The 14,874-nt window shown below is 39.8% G+C and overlaps 1 protein-coding gene across 1 annotated transcript in view; it reads right to left on the bottom strand.

Moving 5' to 3' along the window:
- spata20 (spermatogenesis associated 20) overlaps nt 1-14,874 on the bottom strand; it is a 52,052-nt gene that overhangs the window by 25,858 nt on the left and 11,320 nt on the right. The window contains 1 exon segment of the mRNA XM_042507944.1: nt 5,848-6,056. Coding sequence (XP_042363878.1) covers nt 5,848-6,056 — 209 coding nt within the window.

Raw genomic sequence — 14,874 nt, 5'->3', positions numbered from 1 at the left:
CACACAAAAGAAAATATGTGATATTTAACAATTAGGTAACAGTTATAGTGTTTAGCTGGCAGGCAATATAACATGCTTTAAAAAATGAGAGATTCTGTTACTGCATACAGTATTTAGTGTTAGAGAATGAGACAGATGTGAGGTCAGAGACCTTAACCATCACCTTCTAAATTCTAATCAGTTTGCCGTTGAGTCCAAGTGGACGTTTGCCGAATCTGAGGAAATTCACTAGCATCCACGAGAATGAGATTGACATGAAGTCACAGTGACTTTGACCCTTGCCTACGAAATTGTAATCAGATCATCCTTGAGTCCAAGTGGACGTTTGTGCCAAATTTGAAGAAAATCCATTAAGGAGATATCTTACACACGGAAATGAGATGGCTGGAAAAACGGATAACACAAAAACATAATGCCTCCACCCGTAGCTGTCATTGGTTTAGAAGCATAAAAATAAGATAAGCAAGACAATTTCTTACACCATTAAAAAAAGAAAACATTTCTAAAAGCATCATAGTCTACATTACACAGAATAGTAGCCATGTGATCAATAATAATCAGGAAAAATGATGAGACGCGGTCAAAAAAGTTGTTCAAAACACAAGCCTTTCTGTTAGACAAACTGGAAAGATGGAAAACTATTAAGTTAAAATACAGACTATGTCTTCCCATGACTTCCCCCAGTACACAACCATTCCAGAGTCTCATGTGTGGTGTGATGTGATGGGACTAACAGATGACCTCATGACTCAGCCCCGTTAAGTGATTGGTGCTTATCTCTTATCAGTGTCCAATGAGAGCCTGGAGGTGATCTTCTCATGACCCATGACCTCTATGCATGTCTGCTTCTCAGCAATGCAATAATGCCCGTGCCTATGAATGTGTGTGTGAGAGAGACTTTTACATTGGTAGCTTACACAAACCGCTTTCAAGTCAAACTGCAATTTTAGGTCAAAAACTAAAAATAGAAAAACATTGCACACACGTGCGCACGCGCACACGCACACACATACACACACACACACACACAATTTACTGTACACTGCATATACAATATTCTTTATGACAAGCATGAATTTAAAATCGCATATAGATGCACATGAACCCCCACGCATGACTGAACTGCAGAAATAATTTGATTTTATCCTGCAGTATGTTTCAGCTCTCCCTGAGCCCAATGGCAAGGAAGCTTCAACATATACACACATGCACAAACACACACATACATACATACACACACATATACTGTAAAAACACACAGAGATTGAGCTGTCTGCTTTCCACATTTCACAAATCCCTTTTCTTAAAGACCTCCATGGAAAGAGGTCATATACATACATAGCCATGACAAAAGCCTCCACACAGACACACAAACAGACACACACAGACACACACTCACAGAGCACACCCATAACAAATTAGAATCACGAAAGTCAGAGTCAATGATTGAATAGCCCAGAAACCCACCGCAAGAAAACTCTATGGCACCCCAAAGTGTTCAATATTACAAAATAAATAATCCCATCAATACACTGTTAATAACATGAGCATTTATAGAGTGATGCTGCTTTTGAACTGAAGCAGACCACTGCTGATGTAGCCAAGAAATGTTGACTTCTGTCACATTGGAATATATCTGAAAGCACAATATGGCCGCAAGAGAAAACTTGAATTACCACTTCCCAGCTGAATGCCTCTGTGAACAAGAGCAGTCAAGTTGCACTTGCAGGTTATATCTATGTCTATGAAAACGTGGATGCTTCATACATATCCTCCACCCGACAGCACAGAACATCTTAACAATCAGCACATTTTCAAGGCGGACACCAAAGATTAGTGTCACCAATTCAGTATCTGACCAAATGTCTCCCACTCTGTTCTTGAGATATGGCGTTGAAGAACGGCCCGAAAAGTGTTCTGGCCATTGCAAAGTCAATCCTAGTAGTAATTTTCTGTGAAATTCTATCATTCTTGAGTTATGGCCAAAAACATGTTTTGTGAGGTCAGTGATCTTGACATTTGACCACTAAGTTCAAATCTAGTTATCCTTAGGTCCAAGTAGAAGTTTGTGCCAAATTTTAAGAAATTCCCCAAAGGGTTTCTCGAAATATGATATTTAAAAGAATGAGACAAAAGCAAGGTGGTGGTGACATTGACCTTTGACCACAAAAATCTAATGGATTAATCATTGAGATCAAGTGAAAGTTTGATGAAACTCTTTCAAGAATTTGTGGGATATCGCATTCACAAAAATGAGATGAGTGCAAGGTCACACTGACCTTATCCTCAGAACGCCAAATTTAAATTAAATCATTTTTTAGTCCAAGTAAGTGTTCGGGCCAAATTTGACAAAAAAAAAAAGATGTTCATGAGATTTAGCGTTTGTGTCAGTATGGGACAGGCAAGGTCACAATGACCTTGACCTTTGACCTATGACCACCATAATCTAAGCAGTTCATCACTGTGTCCAAGTGGACATCTGACAAATTTGAAGAAATTCTCTCATGGTGGTCCTGAGATATCGCGTTCACGAGAATGGGAGGGACAGACGGATGGACAACCCGAAAACATAATTCCTCCAGCCACAGCTGCATTATGGGAGGTATGAAAAATTGAACAAACACAGCTGATTTTTCCTATTATAGATCAAATATGTTGCCACACTGCTACTGTATATTATTCTAATCATACTTAAACAAACATAAACAGGGCAGAGTGGGAGGTCAGTAGGATGTAGAGTGGCAGTGTGGTGGGGTAATCTGTCTTGCAGTGACAGGCGACGCTGCTGGGACAGGCGTCCACTCTGCAGCGGCTGTAGCGTCACTAATGGGCTTCAACCCTACACAGCGCTGCCGCCGTAATGGCACAGTCAATCCTCTCAGATGAGAAACCTCTCACATGTCAGCTCCGATAAACACACATAGATGCGGGCGTGACGACGCGCTGGTACAGGTCCTCCCGCACACACACACAAGCTCATATGCACACGCAGCCATCATCTCGGATCTGTCAGCAGTTCTTAACAAGAATAACTATTAGCTTTTTGCTTGTTCCCCCCGCCCATGTGATGTGTTGCTCCTGTCTGAACTATTTGCACCAAGCTATCTGTCATAGGCACAGAAGTGTGTGCGTGTCATTCCATTTTGTGTGAAAACATTTTTAGAGTTGTGGCATCTGGAACATACAAAATGACAATCTTCCTGACAGAATTCTCAAAGTTAGTTTCTTTCTTAGGCTTAAGTTAAATATTAGTAATTAGTAGTTTAAGATGGGGTAGAATCATGAAATAATTTTACTAATATTATACAGATTTATGCACCTTTAAGGACAAGTGGGTGCTACATTTTTTCCCTTTGCTTGCATCCAGCAATCAAAAACCAAAACATGTATACTGTAAGTAAAACGAGAAAACACAGTATGACATCCATCAGAATGGGGAAAAGACGAGCCTGCAGACAGCACATAATGCATTATAAAAAAAGATATTATGTTGAGCAGAGATGACAAGGATAAGAGTATAAAAACAATTGGAAAAAGCAAGCCGTTAAAATAGCTGATCGCTGTCAGAAAGAGGAGCTTGGGAGGAAAAACAAAAAGAAACAGGCAACGAGTAGATCCAGAGTGGAACCTTTGCTCTGACAGATCAAAGGTTAATGTCTGCATGTCCACAAGGTGTCAGTCTCTCTGAGCTGCCAGCAGCCATCAGTTAGAGGACCGGCAGCTGAAGAGGGGCTGCCGTGAATGTCAAGGTCAAACTCATTTATATTTAAGTCCTATAATCCCTTGGTCCAAAACCATTGTTTGAACAATGTCGAAAATTTGCATTGAATAGCAAAATCCAATTTGACCGGCATAATTCTGAGCCAGGTAGAGCGCTAGTTATTACAGAGTGAGGGTTATTATATTTTATAACAACGATGTATCTTATACCTGAACTGAAAGTGAAAGTTCTAGTGCAACAAAAGAAGAAAAATGCATCAAGTCAGGGAAAAAAAAAAAAAAGAAAGAAAAATCCAGGTTGAAGTCAAGATGTGAGTGACTTCAGAGGTGGCAGAGGCAGAGAGTGGATTTCAGATTTGGCGCAGTCAGAATGGAGACAGATATGACATGTGTGTTGATCAAAGCAGCTGAAGATTCAGAGCATCGGTCTTTGAATGCTTTCAGAGAAGTTCAACTCGAGTGAGAGACAGTCGCGCTTCACTGGAGGTAGATGGGGGAGGTCAATATTCCTCTGCTCGCGTCTTTTATCCTCTACCTGTTCATCCATCTATCCATCCATCTAACCTTGCTCACCTCCTCTCTTGTGGTTTAAGTGTAGCAATGGAGTGAAACTGGCAGCGATATTAAAGCAGAAGCCTCCATCTTGTTAAGCTCCGGATGGATCGATACGTTGAGAGATAAAAGACAGGAGAGAAACTGATGGATGAAAAGATGAATGGACGAATGATTACACTCACCCATTAATGTTACAGTTTTCCGTTCAATTGAAATACATACTTTTTTCCCTTCAACTTTGACCAAACTGTAGCAATGTGTTGATATTAGCAAGCTGCCTGCAGCGTCTGCAGCCTGTATTTTTCATCCGTCTGGGTTATCCATCCTTGAACATGTCCAGGCCACAGAGGTATGCTCCAGTAGTACCGTTAATCCTTCACCTGTCCATCAATCCTTCCCTGCATCTCTCAACCTATTAGAGCTACAGTCAGCAGCAGTACCATCAATACCAAAGTTGTTTTTCTACACCTGCATGGCTAATTCTATTCTATTCTAACTTCCATTGTTTGGACTGTCATGAAATTTTGTATAGATATTTATGGACTCCAAAGAATGACTTTGGTGATCCGTTGACTCTTCCTCTAGCACCACCATGTCATAAACTACTAGGTGGGTTGCAAAAAATTTGGTGCAGTCTTCCATGTAACCCTCAGGATGAACATTAATAACGCTGGCGACTCCCTTAACAGTTCTAACGCCATCATAACATCAAAATGTGTTGATAGGATTGGGCAGTATCACGGTATAACGGTATACCAGGATATTTAGAAATCCTAACAGTGTGATTTTCACCGTTGAAAAATAATACGTTGTAATACGTTCTTTTTTACATGCATTGTGCATCACTTGCCACAGGAGGTCAGTGTAGTGCAACAAGAGCTGAGCTGGCTGCAAGTGCAACTGAAAAAAGAGAGAAGGGCAGAGGCAAGCTGATTTTCACATTAAACCTGAGGTCAGAGGTCAAGGGACCCCTGTGAAGTGGCTGCCTCTCCATCACCAAAAATTAGCCTTACTTTGAAGCGCTATTTACCCGGTTCCTAATGACATCAGTATCATCGCTCTGGCTTTAAAACTCAGCCTGGTATCATATCTTAAAGACAGAATTGTTGGCTGGCAATTAAAATATGATTAACATTAGTCAAACATTTATGGATTTGAACTGTAAATGAAAGTCAAACAAAGGGCTATTATTCAAAATCTATGAACCAGGAAGGCCCCTCAGATCCCCCGACTCTTCTTTTTTAGCTGATCCACAGAGTAGAAGTACAACATTTGGTGATCCCTTTTTTAGCCATTAGGCTGGAACAGCTGGAGGATCTTAAAATACTGACACTTTTAAATGTAAACCAAACGCCTATCTTTTCAGTATGGCTTTTATATAGTGTCTTACTGTCACAATTATATGGTTTATCCATTTTTGCTTATTTCCTATGATGTTCTTGTTTCTTCAATCAATCTGTGAAGCAATTATTGCATTTGATTTGTATGAAAGGTGCTACATAAATAAAATTTGACTGATTGATTATCGAGCCTGGCAATATCTATGCATACATCACGGTATCCATTTCTTACCCTCTTTGAGTTGCAGCAGCACAGTGCTGTCACTGGGATTGCTGCAGAAGTAGCCCCCGCCCTGCTCATCCCAGAACAGTACATCCTGCCTGAGCTGCAGCTCCTCAGCCCACTGCAACCACTCCGTCTGCTGAGTGGCCTCAAACAGGTCCAGCAAGCCACAGATGATAAAGGCATAGTCATCCAGGAAGCCTGAGATAGGCGAAGATCTGGAGAACGCAGCGGGAGAGGAGAAATGAAAATCAGTGGGTAAAAGAATAAGGACAGTTTTCATTAAAAATGTATTATTAGATCAGTGCGAGAAGTATTGAGACGGGTTACTGTTGGTGAACTAGTTCAGCTTCTTGTTTTTCCCCCTTAATCTTCTTTATACCAAACGCATGCTTATAACGCCTAAAGAAGATCAAGCTGTGGTTTCTAATCAAGACTGCATAGAAACCCAGAAGAATTGGCTTGTACGATAATAAAAATGCCTGAAGGAGTCATCTGTGACAGCACAAGGCTACGTTGTGATACACATAGCAGGCCGAGTATAATCTCTCCCTGCAGCATTTTTCTCTAAGTGAAATTACTCATCTGCTTTCTGTGTGCTTGTCATACTGCACAAGGCATGAGAGACATTTATGCACACTCAGTCTTTGAAGTTTCAAGTGAAGCAGCACAGTAATTAGGCAAATGTGGTTACAGTTAGACCATCCCACCTCCCTCTGGCATCAGCGTGCCACCTCTACCTTCACCTGTCTCATCTTCCAGGGAACTTTTGCACCTACTAACATTTTTATCCCAGTTCTTCTTATTTAAACTTACTTTGCTTGACTTTGAAATCCTCTCTGCACCTGGAGTTTTGTCTCTACTCATGGATTCATGCAAATTTATTGTTCATATCTCATTTAATCCTCAAAAACAAGCCCCCTCTGGCCTCCCACACAGTTTCCTGCCTTTCCATTTCCCACAATGGCACCCCATGTGGGTGAGTGCAGGGGGACTGATGGTGACAGGAAGTCAGATAAGGCTGTGTCAGGTGAGGCTGATGGCTGGTGGTCAAGAGGCTGAAAACAGGAGGAGACTTTAGAGGAGGTGAAGCGCACAAAGGCTTTGAGAGGTCGTGGAGAGGTGAGGAATCATATCTTAGCCTATCTTTCCGAGACACACACACAGATGTACGTTAAAAGGAGAAAGCAGGGACTCTTACACTGGACAGGTCATCGTCAGATTAATGCACATCCCAAGGGGAAAGAATGCATTTGGACTTCATGATAAATATGAGTATCTAGAGCAAAAGTGATGGCTCTCTGCCTGAAAATTTCACCTTATGATGGCACAAGATTAAAAAATTAGCAGGATTTCCCACACATTTATTTATTTTTTTCAGCCCACCATGCTTAAAACACCTGCAGCAACAAACTGACTTTATATTTTTGGAGCTGGACCGTTCATTAGGAACGCTGTTGGAAAATATCTGCCGTTCAGTTATTCATTTCACCACGCTCTCAGAGCGCAGAGCATACTCTGGGCACAGATGGAGCAGCTGAAAACCAGCCATAGTGAAAGATATTTTTAGCCATTCATTGCACAAGGTTTTAAAGTTTGCTTTCAATCGCTTCTACAGCAGCTGTTGCTCTCATCTATCAGTCTAATCAGCTCTAGCTGGATAAACAGATCAATTTTTCCATCCCTCCTGTGAGCAACAAATCTGTGTTAAATAGGCAGGAGGAGAGCTAGCTCATTTTAGCTGTTAGCAGCTGGTGGCCGGAACTAACAGTGGACATAGGTTGCATTGAGTTATATAATGATGCATTCAAGCTCTTTTTAGTGAAAATCAGTATTGAGCGACGGGTAATTTTAAACTTCTTATATTTCAAATGTAGACCTATCAGAATCATCAGAATATTTTATTGATCCCTGCAGGAAAACTGTAGTAAACAATTAACACTAGTGTTTAAAGTACAAATAATATACTGTGTATGAAAGTGTGTAAAAATATAAATGTAAAGAAATACAGTAATAGACAATTAGCACTGGTGTGTAAATATTTTAATTATAGTATGGATAATTTGCTGTGTGTGTCAATTGTGTAAAACATAAAACTTTGTCCCTTGTGCTACAATGAAATGTAAAAAAAACTTGTATGCAAGTTCAAAATATAAATGTTTGATATATGTGTGATATACATATATCACAAGTGAGAATAACAATAAGAATATATACAATATGTGTCACAATGTATTGGATATTTTTTTAATGGGGTGGATTTCTTAATTTCCGTGGCACAAAAGAGGGGAAGAATAACAAAAACAAAATCTAAAACATTGTTATCGGCTATTGGCCAAATTGTTATTTTTAACATCAGTATATACCTTGAATTTCAAAATTGGTGCATCACTAACCTAGCATTGGGGTTGGCTCTATCCTCTCATCCAAAAACGATCACCCCTGGCACCAAATATCCGAAATGGCAACGGCCAAAATATCAAACTCCAGGCTTCAAAATGAAAGCCCAAAAATCAATGGGTTATGTCACAGTTGCTACATCTAATTCAATCTATTAAAGAGTGCCTATGCTCCCCTCTCACACTAACACACTCCCAGTCCAGAGCTCACAAACACTTTTTTTTTCTTGAGGAGAATCCCCCTCTTCTCTCACACTTGCAACATGTCATCTGGCTGAGGTGACTCCAGCCACAGGGATGGCAGCCTCAGACAAAGCCTCAAGAGGGCCTCACAGACACACAAACACAAAAATGTAAGAGCCTTTGAGAAATACTCAACGGCCTTTCATTCACACCTTCGGCAGTGCGTGTTAAATGAGTCATTTCCCTCAGAGCGAAGATAACACGCCTTGTCAGTCTCCCATATCATGCCGCAGCACTCAGAGACAGTTTAATAATAATGGCTTCATAATGATTCTCTCATATACTCGCTACTTCATGTCCCCCTGAATAATGCTCAGAGGCAGAAACCTATTGGGGCGATGTGGGTCACATAAACACATTGACTCCCATCAGTTTTACAACATCGGTGACCTTTATGTTCGGGAATAATTTAATATGCTTGCTCGTGCTACGGAATGTACTGTTGAACTATTGCGCTGTGCCAGTGCATATAAAATAACACATAATGAGAAATAAAAAAAATTATAGGAGAGGGCACAACAGAGAGGAAGATCAAGAGCAACAGTGAGAGAGATGTCACTGCTTGACTCATTATTCAGAAGACATAGCTGGTGTTTGTTTTCCTGGAGACCTTTAGAATTCAGCTCACACTCCTCTATTTGTCATTCAACTGCTCTTTGTGCACGTTTCAATGCAGTGACAATACTTTGTCTTCTGCTTTCTCTTGCTGCATCTCCTCTCTTAAACCATGCACTACATCTCTAAAGACCACAGGATACACTCCAAAAGCAGTGTTATGACTCATTATTGTGTAGAAGTATTAATGTAAGGCAGGTAGGTGTCAGACTGAGCATGCTCACTGCAGTACATCTTGGAATCAGGTGTCGGGATCAGGTTTGATAACCACTGGGGAGCATTAGACACCAGCGTTTCCCACTCATTTATTTGTGGCAGCTTGTCATGATCAAAACATCTGCCGCCAAGTATCGATTTTATATTTTTGGAGCTGGACTGTTCATTAAGAGTGCTATTGGAAGATATATACCATTTGGTTATTCACTGCACCAAACTCTCTGAGCGCAGAGTGATAAAACTCACTACTCTCACTCATCTACGAAAGCACAAAAACATCTGAATTTAAAGAGGGGACACAGAATGACAAAAAGGGAAACACACACACACACGCACGCACACGTGCACACACGCACGCACACACACGCACACACACAAATTGATTCTCTTTCCACCTCCAAATCTTGTCTGAAAACACACTTTTCAGCTGGAATATACAGTCTGATCTAATCAGAGATTTGTACTGACGAAGATTTTATGATGATAATTTTATACCTAGTTCTCAAGATTTTTGTCTAGATATTTTATTAACTTATTACTGTATAAAGCCGATTATCATAAATCACAATTTGCCTCAGAGGGCTTTACAGTATACGACATCCCTCTGTCCTTGGACTGTCATAGCGGATAAGGAAAACACCTACCCAAAAAACCCTTTAACAGGGGGGAATAAAATGGAAGAAACCTCAGGAAGATCAACTGACGAGGGATCCCTCTTCCAGGATGGACAGACGTGCATATAGAAATGGTTTTCCCAGTTGAGTGTGAGGGAATCGAAACACCAACTTGCTAGTGTTCTAGTGGCTGAATGAGCACAGAGTAGTGACTGTTACGACAGCATATTAATACCCACAGTTTTGGAGAGGCATATTCAACATTCACATATAGGTAATGTACATATCACCACATACTTTGTTCAGGTGTCCCTATACTTTAAGGCCATGTAGTGAACATGTATGACATGGATTAAGCCCATGGCAGTTTTATGAAAGTTTCCACAGCATGTTGTTATGTGATTCAGACAGAATAACAGGTTTGTTTGAAATAAATAGAAGAAATGGGTGGTTAACAAGATGCAGCAGCCACCATGGCTGAACAAAACAAAAGCCACCTGCAGACACTCAAAATTCAATAACAGCTGTAGATGACCAAACATGTTGACAAATCAAGTAAGAATGAGTCAACGTCACCAGTGTCCTACTAGGACCTCGCCACCGCCCCCATCTTCCTGCAGACACTAGCAAGACTCTCAATCACCCAGTGCCAGCAAGAGCCACAGAAAATCTACAACATCAGCTCCTCAGCACCTCCACAGCCTATTAACCCAGTTAGTCTCAGCACCTATCATTCCTCCTGGAAAATTAGTCCACGGCCCATATGTGCCTGGCATGACAGAGTGGTTTACCCACGTATGCAAACTGAACCAGGCCTGTGAAAATGGCCTTGGTAAGCATTCTCGATGCTGACACCATCCTCAATTGGACATTTATGAATGAGACAGAAGCTGTGGAACCAGGCCAGAGTGTTTAGGCACGAGTGTGTACCTGTTGGTGCGTGTGTTTTAAAATTGTATGCATTTTATCATGCATGTTGTGGGTCTCTGGGCATATTTTTTCTGCTGATTCGGTGGCATTTCACACTCACTTATCAACAGTAACTAGGGCACGGGGCTGGCCAACAGAACGAGGACATCTGGAGTGGTGGCGTACGATCAACAAGGCACAGTATGTTTACATTCTGATGCTTTGAGGACATTCTCAATCTCATCCTCTGAATGGACCCTGCCAAAGGTCAATGCATCAGTTAATGGTATTGTTAGCTTTATGAAGTAACCTGACATCTTAAATGTAGTGTAAATTAGAAATTCTGTTTCGTTTTTGTCAATTTTTGGAGTATCTTAAAACGCTTAATATCCCCAAAATCTACGCAACCTAAGCTAATAGGTTATGTAGGTCAATAAATGATAATTTATTTAAGTATTTAAATTGTCAAACATTAAAAAATGCAAAAATCTGGCATGGCTTTCCACCAGATCTTACAAAATAAAAACACCATACATATTGATCCAAAGCATTTTTAAATGTGGAAACATAAACTCAATATTTCCTCATACTCCATAAATTATTAGCTCAACGGTACATTATTTAGTTTTTGAGATGATTTTTAGAGTGAAAATGTGTTATGGTGGATTGATCATTTTTTACCTCTGGCATTTCGATGACACGGAAGACAGGGGCCCTAGGTTTCTGCTGCAAAGAGAATTAATGATCTAGCTATTATGTTTTTTTTTTTTAGAAAGACAAATGCAGGATTATGCAAACGGCGATATTCCGCAGCCATTATGGGAAATTCCAGCATAATTGCGGTGAAATGCTACTAACGTACGGTGTGCTGTGATGATGGGGAGGACAGAAGCTTTAGCTTTTTGATCAAAAAAAGAAATAATTCTCTAGCTTATATGTTTTTTATGTTAGATTATTATATCTTATATATAGGATTATGCAAACAGCGATCTCCCACTGCCATTACGTGGAAATATCTGCAAAATTACAGCAAAATACTCTGTTTGCACAGCATATAAAGTTAGGTAACATAAGGTCATGATTTGACAAAGGGGAAGACACAAGTCTTTGCTTTCTGCTGCAAAAAGAATAATTACTCTAACTATTGTGGTTCTCATTTTAGATCTAATTAAACAGAATCATGCAAACAATGGATGTCTGTGGGAGGTCCGTTAAGTTTTAGAAGATTTTTGTTAACACAGCCAAATTTATGCAGCAGAGGCCTGATTTCTTGGCCCTGTTTAGTTTGACTAGGTCCAAATAATTCTTCATAACGGCCTTCACCGTGCTGTCGGTCCAAAAGCTCTGACGAAGAAAAAAGTCTTCAACATCATATGTCATTCAACAGGCATCTATAATCTATTTAAAATGTGGCCAATCTTGTTTCATATATACAGTATGATAGAGGCTAGAGGGGAAATCTAATTACTGACGTTCGCAGGTAAATGCAGTTTTGAAGTAACCAGGTTACTGCAGTGCATGTGAACATGTTCTCTGATTTCCTGCTGTAACCTGATTTAAAACAATGGCCTTGTTTCCTGTTTGTGTAGAAACGGTTAGTCATCCGAGCTGGGAACAACTGCTTGTTGCGGCAGTACTAAAAGCAAAACTCCCCCTTAACGCATTTGCCACATTATTTTGTTAAGTCTTGAGAGAGTTATGTGTTTATGAAAGCATTACTGTCTCACTGCTAAAAGGGATGTAAAGGTTTTTCAGGCTTTGGGGAGCAAGAGACAAGAATTGTTTGAGTTTGAGCTGAGTTGTTATTTTTACTACAAAGTCTTTGCACTTCAGAAAGTCTCATAGGCCATTGGTTCCCTACTGGTGGGTCGCGGTCAAAAAGTGGGTCATGGCTCCATTCTAAATCGGCCGCAAGTGACTCCTGAATGTTTCATGTGTTAAAAAAATTACACTTTAGTTTGAAGTAAAGTGAATTTCCAGCACAGAGCTTTTATTTTGAAGTGATGTTTCTGTTAATCTTTGAGATATGTTTTATTACTTTGTGTTCTAAGCCAACATGTTTACATTTTGTGAAATAAAATAAATTAGAAGGGAATTTATCTAATTATCTAATTGAAGTAATGCCTAATGAGAAATGTAGACCCTGTGTCTGGACTTGCTGGAAACCACTGTTTTAGTCAGCTGCATCTGGTCATAGACTCTTATTGTGAAAGAACCAAAATTACTTTGATCAAACCTCTCATCAGGATAAATTCATATGGATTTACCTGATGGAGGTAAAACTCCTTTTGATGAAGACCACACACTCATCTGAGAGCCAAAACATTGTAAATAAAGTGAGTACAAGTGATCGATAGTGTACATGATTGCCTTTTGATCCTTTCCTTGTTAGCAATCTCAAATTACTAGTTTAAATGTGCTGATAGGGACTCTCAATGGTTTGCAACTGCAAATATTTCAGTATAATTCACCAAAACGTTTTGCAATTGCATAATTTAAATATGTGACAATTGTAATCACACGTTTCTTTCCAAATAGGGCTGTCTTGGTAACAGCAATATTGCAATAATGTGCTATTGACAAGCCAACTGCAGAGAAGCACAAGTAACCCTCACAACAGCTACATTGATTTTTTCTTTTTTTTTTAAATTTGGATCACTGCATATTTACACTATTCTGCAAACTAGACCCAAAGGCTTCAGCCGTCATGATAATCAACATCCAAATTAGCATTTTATGTGTTTTGACAAGTGAACTATGGAAGGAAACTGAATGGAGGTGGCAAGTGTGACACATGTATGAGGACAGTGTCCTCAGCGTAGTCATTGAGCCCTGCTTTAAGCAATCAAATTGGAAAAGGAGAGATAAATTGCAGACAGTTATCTGTGGCCTCAACTGTTGTAAAGTGCTTGCTATGCATCTAGTGACATGGTATGACCAACACTGTTTAAGTTACAGAACCAACAGAAACATTGCATGCAATAATCCACCTTTCATCGTCTCCCCCCAATCTCTAGCACTCTCTCACACATGCATGCCATTGCACTCTGCCCAACCAAAGTTGGGTCAGGTTAGGTGGTTGATCAGCACGTATAAATATGGTTACTAAGTATCTTAGTAGCAACACTACATCTGATAATAACCTTACCTTAAATTAGGGCTGTACCCAACTCAGAATTATGCCAGTCAAATCAGATTTGGCTGTTCATTATGAATATTCAACGATTCATTTTTATTCCATATAAAGTTTTAAAGTTTTAAAAGACCCAGAGGGACGTTCAGTATGATAGTGCGATCCATGTAAACAAGCTAACGGTGCTAACGGCAGATCGGATATGTTCAACAACATTTTTTTGCCGACACTAGATATCAAACAAAAGCCAGACACTGTATTGTATTAAGTTGCTGTGAGCTTTAAATTCACCACTTCTAAGAAGAAGAGAGGAGATAATGTTATCTTGCAGCCCTGCAGTGCAGAGTCTCTCCCCTCTGTGCCGCTGTATCATGAAATTCAAGAGCGCTTACTCTGCAGCAAAGATTTGGGGACCTAATCACACACTGCACAGCACACTGACTGGCAAAAAAAAAAGAACTACTGCTTGACTTGAATCAATCTCAGTCAACCGAGGGGTCTTCAACTGATGATTTGAATCTTTGCCTTTCAAGGGGGACCCTACAATAAATGCTCAATTAGTGAATCAATTAATTCAAAATTATACCACATCTGAGGTCATTCAAAGCCAGCCAGGGTGGGGAGGTGATTAGTGATAGTCCTATTGCTATTATTATCATCATCATAAGACTATTATTATTATCATAAGATGAGGGTTTTTTTTTTATTTGGGGGGGGGGGGTTTTCGATATTCATCAACCTTTTCGTCATACTTTTTTCTGCTTTTTTCCCCTTAATTTAATTACTGAATTAACAGAAAAAAAGTTAAAATTTCCTTTTGGTGTATTAATACTCGTAAAATTTTGGCACCCATAGATGAGATGCAGCTATGTATATATGTTTTGTTATTATACTCCACAAAACTAAG

The sequence above is a fragment of the Plectropomus leopardus genome, chromosome 19 (assembly GCF_008729295.1).
Source record: "Plectropomus leopardus isolate mb chromosome 19, YSFRI_Pleo_2.0, whole genome shotgun sequence".
NCBI classification, from domain to species: domain Eukaryota; kingdom Metazoa; phylum Chordata; class Actinopteri; order Perciformes; family Serranidae; genus Plectropomus; species Plectropomus leopardus.
This window is presented reverse-complemented; position numbering and strand designations above follow the sequence as displayed.